Source organism: Pan paniscus, chromosome 6 (assembly GCF_029289425.2).
Source record: "Pan paniscus chromosome 6, NHGRI_mPanPan1-v2.0_pri, whole genome shotgun sequence".
Classification (NCBI taxonomy): Eukaryota; Metazoa; Chordata; class Mammalia; order Primates; family Hominidae; genus Pan; species Pan paniscus.
Window position 1 is genome coordinate 91159391 of NC_073255.2, and position 20814 is coordinate 91180204.

Here is a 20814-nt window from a genome sequence, read left to right on the forward strand (position 1 = left end):
TGACGCAGTGAAACCCTGTCTCAGAAAAAATAAAATAAAAGCCATTTACCTGAGACGGGAAGGTCGCTTGAGGCCAGGAGCTGGAGACCAGCTTGGGCAAGGTAGCAAGACCCCTTCTCTAAAAAAAATTTTGTTGGGCCAGGTGTGGTGGCTCATGCCTGTAATCTCAGCACTTTGAGCCCAGGAGTTCGACACCAGCCTGGGCAACATAGCAAGCCCCCGCTTCTATTTTAAAAAAAAACATTTTTTTTTTTTGAGATGGAGTCTCGCTCTGTCACTGAGGCTGGAATGCAGTGGCAAGATCTCGGCTCACTGCAACCTCCATCTCCCAAGTTCACACGATTCTCCTGCCTCAGCCTCCCCAGTAGCTGGGATTACAGGGCCGTGCCACCACCCACGGCAATTTTTTTTTTTTAAACGGAGTCTGTCTCCGTCCGGTAGGCTGGTGTGCAGTGGCATGATTTCCGCCCATTGCAACCTCCGCCTCCTGAGTTCAAGCGATTCTCCTGCCTTAGCCTCCCGAGTAGCTGGGATTACAGGCACCCGCCACCACGCCCAGCTAATTTTTGTATTTTTAGTAAAGACGGGGTTCCACCATATTGGCCAGGGTGGTCTCCAACTCCTGGCCTCAGGTGATCTGCCCACCTCAGCCTCCCAAAGTGCCGGGATTACAGGCGTGAGCCACCGCACCCGGTCTAAAAAAAAAATTGTAACCATGATTCAGTAAAAAAAAAAAAAAAAAAATGTTAAAATTAGTCTGCGCCTGTAGTCCCAGATTCTCGGGAGGCAAAGGCGGGAGGATCGCTTGAGCCCAGGAGGTCGAGGCTGCAGTGAGCTACGGTCGCGTCACTGCACTCCGGCCTGGGCGAGGGTAAGACCCCCCACCAAAAAAAAGTATAGGACTCGGGCAACTGGCTATCTGGAAGACAGACAGCACCCCAGCAGGAGGTGGGGTGTGGAGAAGACCTTGAAAGGCAGGGTGCCTGATAGGGGAGTATGAGAATGGGGAGTATGGGCAGAAAAGCAGGTGGGATCAGACTGGGGGAGCCTTCCCCAAATGTAAAAGGGACGAAGGGGCTTGGGGAAGAGCTCTAGAGTGCCCCCGAGCTCCTTCTAGATCGACGACTCCAGGATGGGTGGGTGTCCGTGCTCCGCCCAACCTGCCCGGGCCCCCGGCAGTGGAGCACGGCGCCACCACACTGGCGCTCCGCCGCCCAGAGCCACCCTGGCGCCGCTCGCCCCCGCCGGCGGCACAGAAACGATGGCAGCCACCCAGGTCAGTGAGCGATGGCAGGTGCGGGGCGGGAACCGAGCCCTAAGCTGCAACCAGAACCGAGCACGCACAGAGCGGCGCAGACCGAATTCCCAGATTCTACGCACCGCGGCGCTTCGCGAGGGGAGGGGCAAGCACCGCGGGTTGCCCAGCCTAGGGCGAGGCCAGGTGCGGCGCTCAGGGCGACCCGCGCAAGGCCTGCGGGGATTACGTAATGGCGTAAGGGGCGGGGATGGAGGCGGGGCCGGACTGTTCTCGGGGATACGTAAGGAAACGGGACCGAGGGCGGAGAATCCCGCGATGGGGGCGGGGAGAGGGCGGGGCTCAAGTCGGAACTGGGCGGGGCTGAAGACGGAAATGGGCGGGGCTGCGAGCTAGGGCGGGAGAAGGAGCGCGGGGAGGACGTACTTTGTGAGATGCGAGCCGGCCAACAGCTTGCAAGCATGCTCCGCTGGACCCGAGCCTGGAGGCTCCCGCGTGAGGGACTCGGCCCCCACGGCCCTAGCTTCGCGAGGGTGCCTGTCGCACCCAGCAGCAGCAGCGGCGGCCGAGGGGGCGCCGAGCCGAGGTCAGTCAAGGGCACCGGGCGGGAGGCCATCCTCAGTCCTCCTTTTCCTGCCGGGCCCCGACGGCCCCATCTCCTCCCTTTGGGCCTGTCACCTCCCAGGCCTCTCCCCCAAAGCTCTTTCCCCCTACCCCTTTCCCCGTCTCCGCCGGCTCAGACCCTGACCTCGATCCTTCCCCTGCCAGGCCGCTTCCGCTTTCCTACAGGCTTCTGGACGGGGAGGCAGCCCTCCCGGCCGTCGTCTTTTTGCACGGGCTCTTCGGCAGCAAAACTAACTTCAACTCCATCGCCAAGATCTTGGCCCAGCAGACAGGCCGTAGGGTGAGCTTTCGAGTGGGCGGGGCTCCTTTGGGGCTGGGCGGGAGTGGGCGGGGCCTGAGAGGAGGCAGGGCAGGGGGTCCCGCTTCTCACGCTCACTTCCAGATCCCTCACTCTGAGTATGGACCCTGAACGGCAGCCCCATTTATTCCCTCACGTTGCCATCTTCATTAATTCATGTTGTAGATCTCCATCGGGGCTGGCCCATGCCTAGGCGCCTGCACCCTTTCCATGAAGGGGCCTGCTTGTTCACTAGGGATGACCGGGAGCTCACCACCTCTTATGGCAGCCCATTCTTCTGTGCTCCTACTGTTGGAAATTCCTGGAGTCTCCTTCCTGGCATTCTCCGAGATTGCCACCCAGCCAGGCCAGCCCTTCAGAGACGTGGTCACAACCCTGGGGCCTGCTCTTCTCTGGCAGAGTGGCCCCAGGTTCTTCATCTGGGCCTCCTAGGTCTGGAAACTGGGCCCTTCCCCTCCACAGGGTGTATCCCCAGGCTCTCCACACCTTTGACCTGCTGTCCCTACAAGCCTTTGGCTGTCTACCCCCAGAATGGGGATATCAACGCAGCCCCGTCTCACCCCACTCCCCAGGTGCTGACGGTGGATGCTCGTAACCACGGTGATAGCCCCCACAGCCCAGACATGAGCTACGAGATCATGAGCCAGGACCTGCAGGACCTTCTGCCCCAGCTGGGCCTGGTGCCCTGCGTCGTCGTTGGCCACAGCATGGGAGGAAAGACAGCCATGCTGCTGGCACTACAGAGGGTGAGCCGCCCATGTCTGGGGCCTCCTCCCATTCAGTATATATCCTGAGGGCCCTGCAGGCAACCTGGGACTCACATGATCGTTGGATGACCAAGTTCAGGCTCCAGGAGCCGTGCCTGAGACTCCCTATGTCTGCCTAAGACTGGTCCCAGTTCGGTTCTCTCCCACAGCCAGAGCTGGTGGAACGTCTCATTGCTGTAGATATCAGCCCAGTGGAAAGCACAGGTGTCTCCCACTTTGCAACCTACGTGGCAGCCATGAGGGCCATCAACATCGCAGATGAGCTGCCCCGCTCCCGTGCCCGAAAACTGGCGGATGAACAGCTCAGTTCTGTCATCCAGGTGATACACCCAAGGTGCCCCGGATGGTATTGTAGACCAGGACCTGTCAAGGGAAGAGTGGCACCCCCAGACCGCACAAGGAACCCCCCCCCAACTGCTGCACCCCCACAGGACATGGCCGTGCGGCAGCACCTGCTCACTAACCTGGTAGAGGTAGACGGGCGCTTCGTGTGGAGGGTGAACTTGGATGCCCTGACCCAGCACCTAGACAAGATCTTGGCTTTCCCACAGAGGCAGGAGTCCTACCTCGGGCCAACACTCTTTCTCCTTGGTGGAAACTCCCAGTTCGTGCAGTAAGCTAGCCTGGGTAGTAGGAGGGGCATGCTTTACTCGCCCAGGCCCCGGCCTGGGGACCCTACCAGGGGAGGCCTTGGGTGTGGAAGGGGGGTGGCTGAGAGGCCAGAAATACCACCGGGCATATGGGCTCACACAGCTCTCTCCATTTCTCCCCGTTCTGCTTCCACGTGTCTCTTTCACTCCTCCTCATCCCACTTTCACCCGTTTTTGATGGCCATCGCTGCGATGCACAGTCCCAGCCACCACCCTGAGATTATGCGGCTCTTCCCTCGGGCCCAGATGCAGACGGTGCCGAACGCTGGCCACTGGATCCACGCTGACCGCCCACAGGACTTCATAGCTGCCATCCGAGGCTTCCTGGTCTAAGAGTTGCTGGCAAGAAGATGGCCGGGCGTGGTGGCTCATGCCTGTAATTCCAGCACTTTGGGAGGCTGAGGCGGGAGGATGACTTGAGGCCAGGAGTTGGAGACCAGCCTGACCAACATGGTGAAACCCTGTCTACTAAAAATACAAAAATTAGCCTGGCGTGGTGGTGCACACCTGTAATCCCAGCTACTCGGGAGGCTGAGGCAGGAGAATCACTTGAACCCGGGAGGCAGAGGTTGCAATGAGCCGAGATCACACCACTACACTCCAGCCTAGGCAACAGAGCAAGACTCTGTCTCAAAAAAAACAAAACAAAAAGGAGGCACAAAACCCCAGGCTTCAAGTCTCTGCAGCCTGCTCCACATTTGGGCACAGAAGGACTCAGACAGGCACTGCGTGGGCACGAGGTTTTACAGGGGTGGTCAGACCTCAGGCTTTAATGAATAAAGACACTACTCCCAAAGTCCTGGGCTGAGGTCTGTGTCACCACCAACGTCCCCGACCCAGGGAGAATCTGGATCGGGGGGTGCTGGCAGCTCCAGGGTCCACGTGGGCTCCCCGAGTACCCTTGGCCTCTCTCTGCAGCTGATTCTGGACCTGCTGCCACACCAGCTGCTGCACGTCCTCCTGTGGACAGGAGAGCAGGTTCAAGGCTGAGCCTGTGCCCTCTTTCCCCACACCTCCCAGGCCCTGATGGCATTCCCCTACCTCCCAGGCCTCCAGCTCCCGCCTCAGCCTCAGTTTCTCCTCCAGGACCTCCAGCAGCTGGGCCTCCATGGCGTGTAGCCTGGCTTTGCACCTCTGCAGCTCCGCCTCCACCGCCTGCTTCCTGTGGGTGGCAGAGAGAGTAGCTGAGGCTCGGACCCTGTGGGTCTGGTTGTGAGGTCCTGGGGGTGGACGAGTATGGCCACAGCCCCCGCCTCAGTGAAGGGCAGCTGGTTGTGTGGCTTTCCTTCCAGAATGCCTGACTAGCCCCCTGCTCCTCCATTAGCAGGACAAGGCCCTGCAGGGGAGCCCCCAACTCCCCTCCCAGCCCCCAAAAGCAGCTTCCCCTTACTTGGCAATGGCTTCATCCCGTTCCTGGAGGACTTGGTCCAGGGAGGGTTCTGTCCGGGTGTCCCCCAGTGCTCCAGCCGCCTGGTACTCTGGGCTGTGTCGCAGGGTGACAGAGGAGGAGGCAGCGACCAAGTCTTGTCTGGAAGAGGTGTCTCACTCTGGGCCCTCCCGCCTTGGCCTCGGCTTTGATGTTGCTGTCAGGTGGAGAGGCGGCTGAGGTGCTCTGTACCTGCCCCTGCTGCTGCCCCAGTCTCATGGACCTATGGAAAGGAAGAGGAGGTGGATGGTGTGGCCACTGCCTGGCCTCAATGCAAGCAGCGTGGGCAGGGTATTTGGACCTCCAGGGAGCAAAGAATTCTCACCCAGTCATCAGGGAAGGACGAGGCAGCTGTGTTCAGAAGAACACTTACCCTCAAGGGCCGGGACTCAGGGTGGCCTGGTGACTGGGACTCTTGGCAGCTGGGTGGAGCAAGCGAAAGACATGGCCCTTTGCCCTCCCTTCCCAGCAAGGCACTCCCTGGCAGGCCCCACCCCTGGCAGGCCAAGGAGGAAGGCCTGCTGCACCCTAGAAACTTCCGGCCAGGCCCAGAGCACACTCAGCCCCCTTCCTCCCTTCACCGCAAGAGGGTGCTCTACCCACGTCTTGTGAAAGAAAGGGCGGAGCTGGGCACAGTGGCTCATGCCTGTCATCCCAGCACTCGGAGGCCGAGGCAGGAGGATCTATTGAGCCCACTTCAAGGCCGCAGTGAGCCATAGGATCACACCACTGCACTCCAGCCTAGGTAACAGAGCAAGACCTTGTCTCAAAAAGAGAAGGAGAGGTAAGGAGAGGAGGGAAGAAGGCATTATGTCTCCAATGCTGAGAGGCATAAGGTACCCCAGCCCCCATCCTGAAGGGTTAGCTTGGTACCTTGAATGGCATCATCCACACATATAAATATAACCTTACCTCCGCAGGAAAACAGAATGAAAAAAGTGTATCCCTGACAAATTCCTCCTCACATTTTATTTATTATATATATATATATTTTGAGACAGAGTCTCACCCTGTCACCCAGGCTGGAGTGCAGTGGTGCAAACTCAGCTCACTGCAAGCTCCACCTCCCAGATTCACACCATTCTCCTGCCTCAGCCTCCCGAGTAAGCCGGGACTACAGGCGCCCGCCACCACACCCAGCTAATTTTTTATACTTTCAGTAGAGACGGGGTTTCACCGTGTTAGCCAGGATGGCCTCGATCTCCTGACCTCGTGATCCGCCTGCCTTGGCCTCCCAAAGTGCTGGGATTACAAGCGTGAGCCATTTTTTATTTTTTTTTATTTATGTATTTTTTTGAGACGGAGTCTCACTCTCTTGCCAGGCTGGAGTGCAGTGGCTGCAGTGGTGCAGTCTTGGCTCACTGCAACCTCTGCTTCCCGAGTTCAAGCGATTCCCCTGCCTCAGCCTCCCGAGTAGCCAGTGGCATGAGCCGGTGGCGTGAGCCACAGCACCCAACTCAAATTTTTTTTTTTTTTTTTTTGAAATGGAGTCTCACTCTGTCGCCCAGGCTGGAGTGCAGTGGCACGATCACGGCTCACTGCAAGCTCTGCCTCCCAGGTTAAAGCCATTCATCTGCCTCAGCCTCCCGAGTAGCTGGGACTACAGGCGTCCGCCACCACGCCCGGCTAATTTTTTGTATTTTTAGTAGAGATAGGGTTTCACCACATTAGCCAGGATGGTCTCAATCTCCTGACCTTGTGATCTGCCCGCCTTGGCCTCCCAAAGTGCTGGGATTACAGGCATGAGCCACTGCGCCCAGCCACATTTGTGTGTGTGTGTGTGTGTGTGTGTGTTTGTGTGTGTGTGTGTGTGTGTTTTGAGATGGACTCTCGCTCTGTCACCCAGGCTGGAGTGCAGTGAGATCTCAGCTCCTTGCAACCTCCACCTCCTAGTTCAAACGATTCTTCTGCCTCAGCCTCCCAAGTAGCTGGGACTACAGGTGCATGCCACCACATCCGGGTAATTTTGGTATTTTTTTTAGTAGAGATGGGGTTTCACCATGTTGGCCAGGCTGGTCTCAAACTCCTGACCTCAAGTGATCTGCCTGCCTCGAACTCCCAAAGTGCTGGGATTACAAGTGTGACCCACATGCCCAGCCCACATTTTTTGTTCTTAGACTCAATGTGTCGCCCAGGCTGAAGTGCAGTGGCACAGTCATAGCTCACTGCAGCCTCAAACTCCTGGGCTCAATGGATCCTCCCTCCTCAGTCTTCCGAGTAGCTGGTACTAAAGGCATTCACCACCATGCCCAGCAAATGTTTTTAAAATGTTTTGTAGACATGAGGTCTCTCTGTGGTGCCCAGGCTGGTCTTGAACTCCTGACTTCCAGTGTCAGCCTCCCAACGCACCCCGCCCTCCTAACATCTTCAATACTACCTCTAATATTCCCAGCGTTCTGATCCAAGAGCATGGGTAGGTCTGCTGTGCCCCCAGGGGTCTCAGTACCCCCCACCTCCCTTGAGGTGACCACCACCTCCACAAGTACCCGGAGCATACCAGCAACATATTCATAAATGTGTAAAAAGAAATCCCCATTTCAGCAAAGGCCTTGTCAGCAAAGTTGCATATTAGGGATTAGGTCTTCAACCCAGGTCCAAACAGTAAATGTCACCAGGTGCGGTGTCTGTAGTCCCAGCTACTTGGGAGGCTGAGGCAGGAGGATCGCTGGAGTCCAGGAGTTCCGGGTTGTAGTGCAGTATGCCTGTAGTGCAGGTAGCTATATTTGCACTAAGTTCACCACCAATTTGGTGACCTCTCAGGAGCAGGGGATTACCAAGCTGCCTAAAGAGAGGTGCACCAGCCCAGCTCAGAAACAGAGGGGTCAAAACTCCTTTGCTGATCAGTAGTGGGATCTTGCCTGTGAATAGCCACTGCACTTCAGCCTGGGCAACATAGTGAGACGCTATCTCTAAAATACATAAATAGGCAGGGCACAGTGACTCATGCTTGTAATCCTAGCACTTTTGGGAGGCCGAGGTGGGCAATCATGAGGTCAGGAGTTTCAGACCAGCCTGGCCAACATAGTGAAACCTGTCTCTACTAAAAATACAAAAAAATTAGCCAGGCATGGTGGTGGGTGCCTGCAATCCCGGCTACTGAGGAAGCTGAGGCAGAAGAATCACTTGAACCCGGGAGATGGAGGTTGCAGTGAGCTGAGATCATGCCACTGCACTCCAGCCTAGGTGGCAGAGCAAGACTCTGTCTCAAAACAACAACAACAAAAACAAATTTAAAACAGCTCTCCAATGTCCAAAAAATTTAACCTTTAAGGTGAAAAAAAAAAAAAAAATGTCCGGGCGCTGTGGCTCACACCTGTAATCCCAGCACTTTGGGAGGCCACAGTGGGCAGATCACGAGGTCAGGAGTTCAAGACCATGGCCAACATAGTGAAACCCCGTCTCTACTAAAAATACAAAAATTAGCTGGGCGTGATGGTGTGGGTCTGTAATCCCAGCTACACAGTAGGCTGAGGCAGGAGAATCGCTTGAACCCAGGACCCAGGAGGCGGAGGTTGCAGTGAGCTGAGATTGCACCACTGCATTCCAGCCTGGGTGACAGAGCAAGACTCCATCTCAAAAAAAAAAACAAAAAAACAAAAAACTGGTAAGTTGTGAAACCCTGTACCTAGTTGTGACATCTCTATTCTCCCTCAATCTAGAACAATTTGCAGCCTTTGAGTTTCACGACCTTGATATTTTCGGAGATTACAGGGAAGTTATTTTGTAGACTGTCCTTCCATTTCGGTTTGTCCACTCCTTCCTGACGATGAGACCACCGTGACACATTCTGGACAGAAATACCACAAAAATGATGCTATGCTCTCACTGTAGCCAAATGTCCATTGGAGCCATGAGTGGTAGTACCAACGTCCATCACTTCATTAAGATGCTTTTTTTGGCCAGGCGCGGTGGTTCACGCCTGTAATCCCAACACTATGGGAGGCCGAGGCAGGCAGATCACGAGGTCAGGAGTTCGAGACCAGCCTGGCCAACATAGTGAAACCCCATCTCTACTAAAAATACAAAAAATTGGCCTGGCGCGGTGGCTCACACCTGTAACCCCAGCGCTTTGGGAGGCCAAGATGGGCAGATCACTTGAGGCCAAGAGTCCGAGACCAGCCTGGCCAACACAGTAAAACTCCATCTCTACTACAAATTTAAAAAAGTAGCCGGGCATGGTGGCGCGTGCCTGTAATCCCAGCTACTCGGGTGCCTGAGGCAAGAAAATCGCTTGAACCCGGGAGGCAGAGGTTGCAGTGAGCAGAGATCGCGCCACCACTGCACTCCAGCCTGGGCAAGAGAGTGAGACTGTCTCAAAAAAAAAAAAAAAAAAAAAGATAAATACAAAAAATTAGTCGGGCATGGTGGCAGGTGCCTGTAATCCCAGCTACTCAGGAGGCCGAGGCAGGAGAATCGCTTGAACCCAGGAGGCGGAGGTTGCAGTGAGCCAAGATTGCACCACTGCACTCCAGCCTGGGCGACAGAGAGAGACTCTAGCTCAAAAAACAAAAAAACAAAAACAAAAAAAAGAAAGCAAGACCAAACCATGCTTTTTTTTTTTTTCTTTTTTTGAGACAGGGTCTCACTGTGTCACCCAGGCTGGAGTGCAGTGGCACAATCATAGCTCACAGCAACCTTGACCTCCCAGGCTCAAGCGATCCTCCCTCCTCAGCATCCCAAGTAACTGGGACTACAGTCATGAGCCACCATGACCGGCTTTTTCCTGTCATTTATTTTGATGCTCAAATTGTCCCAGATTTGATCAGTGGATGCCCCTTGCTGACCTCTTGTCATTTTGACAAGACCTGTCATTCTTTAATCTGGCTCAGCAAGATATTTCAGGCTTATCTTGTTTCTCCCTGTCCCGGCCCTGAATTCTCCATTTCTTCAAGAATACTTGGTTTCTTTGTAAGGAGGAATGGTATTTAGAAACCAGGATCTCCATGGTAGGCACATTCAATGCAATTAGGGTCATTCTACACCAGGGTCCACTCAGTGGACACACATTTATACACACACATAAACATACATATTTACATCTGTTTATTTTATCTGTCTACATAAACTGGGGAAAAATAGTTTATATTTACACCTTAAATTCCAGTCTAAAAGCACAAGTTTCATCCTTGCCTTTTTTTTGTGTGTGTGTGACGATGTCTTGCTATTTTGCCCAGACTGGAGTGCAATGGTGCAATCTCAGCTCACTGCAACCTCCGTCTCCTGGGTTCAAGCGATTCTCCTGCCTCAGCCTCCTGAGTAGCTGGGATTACAGGCGTGCACCACCACACCCAGCTAATTTTTGTACTTTTAGTAGAGATGGGGTTTCACCATGTTGGTCAGGCTGGTCTGAAACTCCCGACCCCATATACTATATATATATTTTTTTCTTTTGTTTTTTTTTTGAGATGGAGTCTCACTCTGTTGCCCAGGCTGGAGTGCAGTGGCACAGTCTTGGCTCACTGCAAGCTCCACCTCCCGGGTTCACGCCATTCTCCTGCCTCAGCCCCCGAGTAGCTGGGACTACAGGCGCCCACCACCACGCCCAGCTAATTTTTGTATTTTTAATAGAGATGGGGTTTCACTTTGTTAGCCAGGATGGTCTCGACCTCCTGACCTCGTGATCCACCCATCTTGGCCTCCCAAAGTGCTGGGATTACAGGCGTGAGCCACCGCACCCGGACTATATATATATATTTTTTAAGACAGGGTCTCACTCTGTTTCCCAGGCTGGAGTGCAGTGGTATAATCATGGCTCACTGCAGCCTCAATCTCCTGGACTCCAGCCATCCTCCCACCTCAGCCTCCTGAGTAGCTGGGACTACAGGCACTCGCCACCATACCAATTTTTTTTTCTTTTTTTTTTGAGACAGAATCTTACTCTGTCACCCAGGCCAGATCAGTGGCAAGATCTCAGCTCACTGCAACCTCTGCCTCCAGGTTCAAGTGATTCTCATGCCTCAGCCTCCCGAGTAGCTGGGATTACAGGCACGCACCACCACGCCTGGCTAATTTTTGTATTTTTAGTAGAGATGGGATTTTGCCATGTTGGCCAGGCTGGTCTTGAACTCCCAACCTCAAGTGATCTGCCCACCTCGGCCTCCAAAAGTGTTTTAAGATTACAGGCATGAGCCACCAAGCCTGACCTAATTTTTTTTTTTTTTTTTAGAGACAGGGTCTTGCTATAGTGTCCAGGGTGGTCTCAAACTCCTGAGCTCAAGCGATCCTCCTGCCTTCGCCTCCCAAAGTGCTGGGATTACAGGTGAAAGCCACCGTGCCCAGGTCCCTTTCCTTTTTTTTTTTTTTTCAAGACAGGGTCTTGCTCTGTTGCCCAGGCAGGAGTGCAGTGGCACAATCTCAACTCACTGCAACCTCCGCCTCCCAGGTTCAAGCGATTCTAACCCCTTAGCCTCCCAAGTAGCTGGGATTACAGGCGGGCACCACCACGCCCAGCTAATTTTTGTATTTTTAGTAGAGACAACGTTTCACCATGTTGTCCAGGTTGGTCACGAACTCCTGAGCTCAGGTAATCTGCTACCTTGGCCTCCCAAAGTGCTGGGATGACAGGCGTGCACCATGGCTCCCAGTCAGACTAGCACATCTTTCTAAGAGCTTTACAGTCATTCGTTCAGCCCACAAATATTTGCTGAGCACCTACTGTGTTCAAAGTATGTTTCCAAGTGGCAGACGTAAATCAAGACAGACAAAGTTCCTTGAGCTCATGGAGCTCACATTCCAGGGAGGGGACATAGACCATAAACAAATTAACAAGCGTATCAGATGGTAAGAAGTACTGTGGAGAAGAATTAAGCAGGGAGAGGAAATGAGGAAGGAACAGGTGATTGCTGTTTTATTTTATTTTATGTTAGAGACAGAGTCTTACTCTGTTTCCCAGGCTGGTGTGCAGTGGTTCGATCTGGGCTCACTGCAACCTCCACCTCCCAGGTTCAAGCGATTCTCCCCTCAGCCTCTGAAGTAACTGGGACTACAGGCGCCTGCCAGCATACCTGACTAATTTTTTGCATTTTTGGTGAGGCATGGTTTCACCACGTTGGCCAGGCTGGTCTTGAACTCCTGACCCCAAGTGATCCGCCCGCCTTGGCCTCCCAAAGTTCTGGGATTATAGGTGTGAGCCACTGCACCCAGCCCAATTGCTATTTTACATAATTCTGTGGTTACCCTAAGGAGATGACAAATATTCACCTACCATTTAGATGAAAAACAACCAACCTAATCACTCTCATGACTTGGAGTGATATTTTCAGTGACAGCATCATTAATGAGCTCAAAAAGTGCTGTGTCACACAAGTAGGAGTTAGCAAAACAAAAAAATAGAAAAATAAAAAAGTGCTGTGTTTCCAAGCAAAAGCGAAGATGATGTGTTTGAGAAAACTAGGGAACTTGAAAGAGGCACTAGGGGATGACACGTAACAATGACAATGACCATGGGAGGCAGAAATGCGAATAAAGAGTTTGCATAAACTTTCACAAACCACAAGAGTGGAAAAGCAATGTTTCTAAATAAAACTATTCTTTAAAATATAAGATTTTAGGCCAGGCGCAATGGCTCACGCCTGTAATCCCAGCACTTTGGGAGGCTGAGGTGGGCAGATCACTTGAGGTCAGGAGTTTGAGATCTGCCTGACCAACATGGTGAAACCCCGTCTCTACTAAAAATACAAAAAATTAGCCGGGTGCAGTGGTGCACGCCTGTAATCCCAGGTACTCTGGAGGCTGAGGTGAGAGGGTCATTTGAACCCGGGAGGCGGAGGTTGCAGTGAGCCAAGATCGTGCCACTTCACTCCAGCCTGGGAGACAGAGCGAGACTCCATCTCAAAAAAAAAAAAAAAATTAAAATAACACCGGTTGCGGTGGCTCACGCCTGTAATCCCAGCACTTTGGGAGGCCAAGGCGGGCAAATCACCTGAGGTCAGGAGTTCAAGACCAGCCTGACCAACATGGAGAAACCCTGTCTCTACTAAAAAAAATACAAAATTAGCCTGGCGTGGTGGCGCATGCCTGTAATCCCGACTACTCAGGAGGCTGAGGCAGGAGAATCGCTTGAACCCGGGAGGCAGAGGTTGCAGTGAGCCGAGATTGTGCCATTGGACTCCAGCCTGGGTGACAAGAGCAAGACTCCATCTCAAAAAAATAAATAAATAAAAATTAAATAAAATATGGGATTTTTGAAGTCTAAATTTTAAATATTTAACTAAATATTATAAGTAGGGAGTTGATTATTCATCTGTATCTCTAAAAGTTTAAATTAGAATTTGGGACAAATTTTTTTTAAATCTCATTCAGAAAAAGAGGAAAGAAATTTACATTCAGGCATATAGTGAATTTCATCCCAAAGCACTATGCAAATGTCACACACTAAGTACCAGGACTCCTTGCCTGGCCGCCCACATCCTCCTCCTCTCCTGCTCCCCCAGGATGGCTGAGCCCAGGCCTGGGGTTGAGCCAGGAGACGGTTCCCAGCTAATGGTGAACTGGGATGGGGAGAGAGAGCTACCAGGTGGGCTGCGGGGCTGGGCATGATGATCACAACACCAGGGATTGGCAGGGCTGGCAATTTAAGCACTGCCACCCAAGGCTTATGACTTTTTATGCACCTCTAGGAGCCTCAATGTCCTCATCTGTGAAATGCAGCTAGTAGAGGGCCTCCCTGACAGAGTCACAGTAAGGGTTAAAGGAGGCAGGCAACTCACTCGGTGGCCAGTGCTTTGTATAAAGCACAGGCCAGGGCACCAAACGTAGTAATCCCAGCCCTTTGGGAGGCTGAGGCAGGAGGATGGCTTGAGCCCAGGAGTTCAACACAAGCCTGGGCAACATAGCGAGACCCTGTAATTTTTTTCTTTCTTTTTTTTTGGAACCTGCAATTTTTAAAAATTAAATTACAAAAAGAAAAAAAAATGGACCAGGGCCAGGCTTCCCAGGAGAGGATAAAAAGGGAATAAGCCTGCCAGACCTGAGAAAGCAACAACAAGAGAATCTCAACTACACACACATAGAGACACACAGACACACACACAGATACACAGACACACACACACAGATGCACAGACACGCACAGACACACACAGATACACAAACAGAACACAGACACACAGATACAGAGACACACACACATACACACACACATACACAGATACACAGACACACAGACATACAGATACACAGACACAGACACACACAGATTCACAGACACACACACAGATTCACAGACACACAGATACACACACATACACATACACACACAGCCATGCAGCCTAGGTCAGCCGCCCTTCCCATTCCCCAGCCCCCACAACCATGCTCCAGGAACAAGTCTGTTCCTGAATCCTACAAAAGCTTCCTCCTCTTCCTCCTCCAGACCCCAGCAACCCCTGGGCCTCCTCATCGTTGTCCTGTCACTGTCACTGCGCCTTTCCTACCAGCCCCAGAGGTTCTGGAGGACAGGTGGTGACTGTCTTCGTGCCAACCATCCACACAGGTACAAGGCAAGGCAAGGCAATACCGGCCCTGCCCAGAAGGTGGCAGCAGCGCTCAACATCAGGGATGCAGTGGGCCTGGGCTCACCCCAATCCTCCCAGCCTATGGGATGGAAACACCAAACTGTGCCCGGGAGCTCTGGGAGTTCCCAAATGCCCAGCCTTTGCCCTGTGCTTGCTTGCTTGCTTGCTTGCTTGCTTGCTTGCTTGCTTGCTTGCTTGCTTGTTTGTTTGCTTGTTTGTTTTGAGACGGAGGCTTGCTGTGTCTCCCAAGCTGTAGTGCAGTGTCGCGATTCTGGCTCAGTGCAACCTCCGCCTCCCGGTTCAAGCGATTCTCCTGCCTCAGCCTCCCAAGTAGCTGGGACTACAGGAACCTGCCACCACACCCGGCTAGTTTTTTGTATTTTTAATAGAGATGGGGTTTCACCATGTTGGCCAGGCTGATTTCAAACTCCTGACCTCAAGTGATCCGCCCACCTCAGCCTCCCAAAGTGCTGGGATTACAGGTGTAAGCCATCTCCCCAGCCTTTTTTTTTTTTTTTTTTTTTTTTTTTTGAGACAGAGTCTTGTTCTGTCACCAGGCTGGAGTGCAGTGGCAGGATCTCGGCTCACTGCAACCTCCGCCTCCCGGGTTCAAGCGATTCTCCTACCTCAGCCTCCCAAGTAGCTGGGATTACAGGCACATGCCACCACGCCTGGCTAATTTTTGTATTTTTAGTAGAGACAGAGTTTTGCCATGTTGCCGGTCTGGAACTCGAACTCCTGGCCTCAAGTGATCTGTCCACTGGGGCCTCCCAAAGTGCTGGGATTATAGGTGTGAGCCACTGTGCCCGGCCTGGCCTCACTTCCTTCGAGCGCATTCTCTTACCTCCTCTACTCCAGGCCTCCTCGCCTCCTTGCTGTTTTGTCATTCACGCCAGGCAGGCTCCCTCCTCATGGTTGTTGCACTTGCTGTTCCCTCTACCCAGAATGCTTTTCCCCAGATACCTACATGGCTCACTCCCTTACCTCCTTCAGAGATATACTCAAATACCACCTTCTCATCAAGGACCTCCCTGACCAAATCATCTAGAATTGAAGCTGGGCGCAGCGGCGCTTGCCTGGAGTCTCAACTACTCAGGGGGCTAAGGCAGACGGATCACTTGAGCCCAGGCATTCAAGACCAGCCTGGGAACATATCAAGACCCTGTCTCTGCAAAAAATAACAAAAATTAGCCAGGTGTGGTAGTGTGCACCTGTAGTCCCAGCTACTTGGGAGGCTGAGGCAAGAGGATCACTTGAGCCCAGGAGTTTCAGGCTGCAGTGAGCCATGATCATGCCACTGCACTCCAGGCTGGGCAACATAGCAAGACCCTGTCTTTTAAAAAAAAAGAAGAAAAAGGCCGGGCGCAGTGGCTCATTCCAGCACTTCGGGAGGCCAAGGCGGGCGGATCACCTGAGGTCGGGAATTCGAGACCAGCCTGACCAACATGGAAAAACCCCATCTCTACTAAAAATAAAAAATCAGCCGGGCATGGTGGCATATGCCTGTAATCCCAGCTACTAGGGAGGCTGAGGCAGGAGAATCGCTTGAACCCTGGAGGCGGAGGTTGCAGTGAGCTGAGATCGTGCCATTGCACTCCAGCCTGGGCAACAAGAGCAAAACTCTGTCTCAAAAAAAAAAAAAAAAAAAGCAGAAAAAAGAAAAAAAAAGAAGAAAAAAAACCTTGAACTGTACCAATAAAACTGGAATTCCTCACTCAAACCCAGTAAGTAGTTCCTACCCCATCTTTCTTTGTAGCATATCATCACCATTATATATGTTATTTATTTGTGTGTTTGGCATCTTTACTAGACCACAGACTCCATGGGGGCAAGGGCTTGTCCATCTTTTTTTCTGCCATATTCCCAACATCTAGAATAGCGGGCACATAGTAGATGCTCAATAAATACTTTTTTATTTGTATATATTTTTGGATAGGGTCTCACTCTGTTGCCCAGGCTGGAGTAGAGTGGCACAATCATGGCTCACTGAAGGCTCAAACTCCTGGGCTCAAGCAGCCCTCCCACCTCAGCCTCCTAAGTAGCTGGGAGTACAGGTGTGCACCACAATGCTCAGCTAATTTTTAGAAAAATATTTTTCTTTGGAGACAGGGTCTCCGTGTGTTGCCCAGGTTGATCTTGAACTTCTGGCCACAAGCGATCCTCCTGCCTCGGCCTCCCAAAGTGCTGGGATTACTGGTGTGAGCCACCACCACACTCAGCCTAATAAATTCTTTTTTTTTTTTTTTTTTTGAGACGGAATCTCGCTCTTTCGCCCAGGCTGGAGTGCAGTGGTGCGATCTCCGCTCACTGCAAGCTCTGCCTCCCAGGTTCACGCCATTCTCCTGCCTCAGCCTCCCAAGTATCTGGGACTACAGGCGCCCACCACCATGCCTGGCTAATTTTTTTTTTTTTTTTTTGTATTTTTGGTAGAGACAGGGTTTCACCATGTTAGCCAGGATGGTCTCGATCTCCTGACCTCGTGATCCGCCCACCTCAGCCTCCCAAAGTGCTGGGATTACAGGCATAAGCCACCATGCCCGGCCAATACTTTTTAAATGAAGGAATGAAGGCTGGGTATGGTAGCTCATGCCTGCAATCCCAGAAATTTGGGAGGCCGAGGTGGGTGGATCACCTGAGGTTAGGAATTCGAGACCAGCCTGGCCAAGGTGGAGAAACTCCATCTCTACTAAAAATACAAAAAATTAGCCGGGTGTGGTGGCACATGCCTGTAATCTCAGCTATCTGGGAGGCTGAGGCAGGAGAATTGCTTGAACCCGGGAGGTGGAAGTTGCAGTGAGCCAAGATTGTGCCATTTTACTCCAGCCTGGGCGACAAGAGTGAAACTCAGTCTCTAAATAAATAAAGGAATGATAATCTGGCCCTCGATGGGCTTCCCTTGTCTGCGAAATAGTTTAGCATCCAAGGCCTCCCCCCTCCTTGGGCTCATCCCCCACCTATGTCCACTCATGCCCACCCAAGTGCCACAGCAGGCTCCTGAGGTGCTCCCAGTAGAGTGCTCCATTTTAGAGAGCTCCCCACCCCCACACCTGCCCCAGCATCCTTCCTTTGTCCACTCCCTGCTGCAATCCCACTGCAACACCCTGTTCGAATGTCACCACCTCTGGGAAGCCACCCTGGTTCCCTCACCTACTAAAACCATGTCTGTCTCCCCCACTGCAGTGGGAACATCTTGACTGCAGAACAGTGGCCCCAGAGCATGGTTTCCCATTTAATGTTTGATGAATGAATGAATGATTAAATGAGGAAAAGACTTAGCAGAAAAACAGAGTTTAAAGTGAAGGGCAAGCCCGGGTGCAGTGGCTCATGCCTGTAATCCCAGCACATCGGGAGGCGGGTAGATCGCTTGAGTCCAGGAGTTCGAGACCAGCCTGGGCAACATGACAAAACCCCATCTCTACCAAAATACAGAAATTAGCCAGGAGTGGTGGCTCATGCCTGTAGTCCCAGCTACTCAGGTAGCTGAGGAGGGAGGATCACTTGAACCCGGGAGGCAGAGGTTGCAGCGAGCTGAGATTTGTGCCACTGGAATCCAGCCTGGACAACAGAGTGAGATCCCATCTCAAAATAATAATAATAAAAGCCGGGTACAGTGGCTCACACCTGTAATCCCAGCACTTTGGGAGGCCAAGGCGGGTAGATCATTTGAGGTCAGGAGTTCAAGACCAGCCTGGCCAACATGGTGACGCCCCATCTCTACTACAAATACAAAAATTAGCTGGGCATGGTGGCGGGTGCCTGTAATCCCAGCTGCTCAAGAAGCTGAGGCAGGAAAATCACTTGAACACGGGAGGTGGAGGTTGTAGTGAGCCTGGATTGCACCACTGCACTGCAGCCTGGGTGACAGAAAGAGACTCAGCCTCAAAAACAACAACAACAACAACAAAAAGAAGTGAAAGGCACACGTTCTTTTTTTTTTTTTTTTAAGAGATGGAGTCCAGGCTGGTCTTAAATTCCTGGCCTCAAGCAATCCTCCCTCCTGGGCCTCCCAAAGTGCTGGATTACAGGCAGGAGCCACTGTGCCTGGCCACATTTATTTCTTTATTCATTTTTCATGCTACTATTTAATATGCGTCTCAATGAGTGATGCTTGGCGTGACACCAGGGCTCTCAGAGGGCAGGAGCTGAGCCTCCCTTTCCTGCGGGGCCAGACACTGGGCTCTGGGGGCATACCCGTGACCCACCCCACTGACTCACCCTGCAGGCTAGACCAGGAGTCAGGCAGACTCCCCTGTCACTTGTCATCTCTGGGCAAGTTCCTCTAGCACTTACCTCCTTACTTTTCCTCTGTGAAGTGGGGCGCCATCAATGCCCATTCTGCAGGGTACCCAAAGTTGAAGCCGGGACAACTGGAACAGGGTGTGGCTGTTCCCTCTGCCAGGCCACATTGGACCGTCTTGGGCCAGATTTTCCAGGGAAGAAGGGAAAGCTGGAACAGTGTCCCTAGCTTGCCTGGCAGCCAGCTAACCTGTGCCCATAGTCTGGGAGAGGTGCCAGGCCCAGACACACTGGGCAGCAGGGGGCTGGATTGGCTCCAGAGCTCCAATGCTTTGGCAGTCCTGGGGAAGGGAAGGGATGTGCTTGGCTTCAGGTCAAGAGGGTGTGGGCCACAGAAGCGACAGCTGGGGGTGGTGGAGGGCACAGCGGGCTTATGGGGGTGTGTGCGAGACCACTGTTGCAACAAGATGCTGGCAGGGACCTTCAAAAGAACATCTGCTGTTGACTGGCCTCCCTACTCCCACTCCTCCACAGGTTTTCCCATGAGTCCTAGAGGAAGCCAGGCCCCAGGCTTCTAGATAGAAAATAGAACCTACATTGGCCAAGCGTAATCCCAGTGCTTTGGAAGGCCAAGCCAGGAGGATCGCTTGAGGCTAGGACTTCGAGACCAGCCTGGGCAACATGAGGAGACCCCATCTTTACAAAAACGAAAAAAGAGAAAATAGAACCTCAGGCCTAGAGCCAGAGTTCAGGATTGGGGATGCAGGGAAAGGAGGAGAGGGGGGCCATAACTCAAATCTCTTTCCCAAAGATAGAGTAGTTCCTGGCTGGGTGCAGTGGCTCACACCTGTAATCCCAGCACTTTGGGAGGCTGAGGCAGGCAGATCACTTGAGGTCAGGAGTTCGAAACCAGCCTGGCCAACATGGTGAAACCCCGTCTCTACTAAAAATACAAAAAAATTAGCCAGGCGTGGTTGTGGGTGCCTGTAATCTCAGCTACTTGGGAGGCTGAGGCAGGAGAATTGCTTGAACTCGGGAGGTGGAGGTTGCAGTGAGCCAAGATCATGCTACTGCACTCCAGACTGGGCAACAGAGTGAGACTCCGTCTCAAAAAAAAAAAAAAATAGGCTGGGCGCGGTGGCTCACGCCTATAATCCCAGCACTTTGGGAGGCCAAGGCGGGAGAATCAAGAGGTCAAGAGTTTGAGACCAGCCTGCTCAACATGGCAAAACCCTGTCTCTACTAAAAAATACAAAAAATTAGCCGGGCGTGGTGGTGGGCACCTGTAATCCCAGCTACTTGGGAGGATGAGGCAGGAGAATCGCTTGAACCCAGAAGGCGGAGCTGAGATAGCGCCACTGCACTCCAGCCTGGGCGACAAGAGTGAAACTCCATCTCATAAATAAATAAACAAACAAACAAACATAAAAAGATAGAGGAGTTCCTTCATTCTGCAGGAAAAAGGGGTGGGTCACGCAGCATCAGAGCTGTGAACTGAGAAATCCTAGGGAAAGCAGAGGCCAGTGCCTGAGTCCCTACTGGATGATGGGAGCAAGGGGGAAGGGTGGAGGCTCCCAGACTGGAACTCTCTGGGAGTTTTTTGGCTGGGGAACAGAAGGGAGAGCAGGAGGTCCCAAGGTAATGAAATGAAGGAGGGAGTTACAACCTCCAGCAAATTCTGGGGAAGTGAAGGGATCTGAGGATGAGGACCGGATTCTGGGACAGGGATGCTGAGCTGCTAAGTCGGGAAGAGGCTGGAAGCCAGGCACGGTGGCTCACGCCTGTAATCGCAGAGCTTTGGGAGGAGGGAGGATCGCTTGAGGACAGGAGTTCGAGACCAGCCTGAGTAACATAGCAAGACCCTGTCTCTACAAAATATTTGAAAATTATTCAGGAGTAGTGGCGAGCAACTGTAGTCCCAGCCACCCAGGAGACAGGCGGGAGGATTGCCTGAGCTCAGGAGCTCAAGGCTGCAGTGAGCTATGATTGCACCACAGCACTCCAGCCTGGGCGACAGAGCGAGACCCTGTCTCCAAAAATAATAAA

At 52.6% G+C, this 20814-nt stretch overlaps 1 protein-coding gene and 1 long non-coding RNA gene across 6 annotated transcripts; one reads left to right on the plus strand and one right to left on the minus strand.

Annotated features, from left to right (window-relative positions):
- Window positions 1-1604: 1604 nt before the first annotated feature.
- ABHD11 (abhydrolase domain containing 11) lies at window positions 1605-4390 on the plus strand. 4 transcript variants are annotated; one of them, XM_008968523.4, is made up of 6 exons: window positions 1605-1841; window positions 2024-2159; window positions 2750-2923; window positions 3094-3264; window positions 3376-3557; window positions 3795-4390. In XM_008968523.4, exons 1-6 carry the CDS (start codon window positions 1690-1692, stop codon window positions 3925-3927), a joined length of 948 nt encoding a protein of 315 aa, XP_008966771.1. In that variant the 5' UTR covers window positions 1605-1689; the 3' UTR covers window positions 3928-4390. The 4 variants fall into 4 exon arrangements, with proteins under 4 accessions (XP_008966771.1, XP_034807304.1, XP_008966772.1 ...); XM_034951413.3 differs by lacking the exon at window positions 3094-3264 and having other exon boundaries at window positions 1615-1841; window positions 3265-3557; XM_034951414.3 differs by lacking the exon at window positions 3094-3264 and having other exon boundaries at window positions 1618-1841.
- Window positions 4373-7397, minus strand: LOC100981408 (uncharacterized). 2 transcript variants are annotated; one of them, XR_156651.7, is made up of 4 exons: window positions 5394-7397; window positions 4985-5243; window positions 4636-4756; window positions 4373-4554 (listed from the first exon to the last, which is right to left on the minus strand). It is a non-coding gene; the product is annotated as an uncharacterized LOC100981408 (long non-coding RNA). The 2 variants fall into 2 exon arrangements; XR_010112765.1 differs by having other exon boundaries at window positions 4380-4554; window positions 5346-7397.
- Window positions 7398-20814: the final 13417 nt, after the last annotated feature.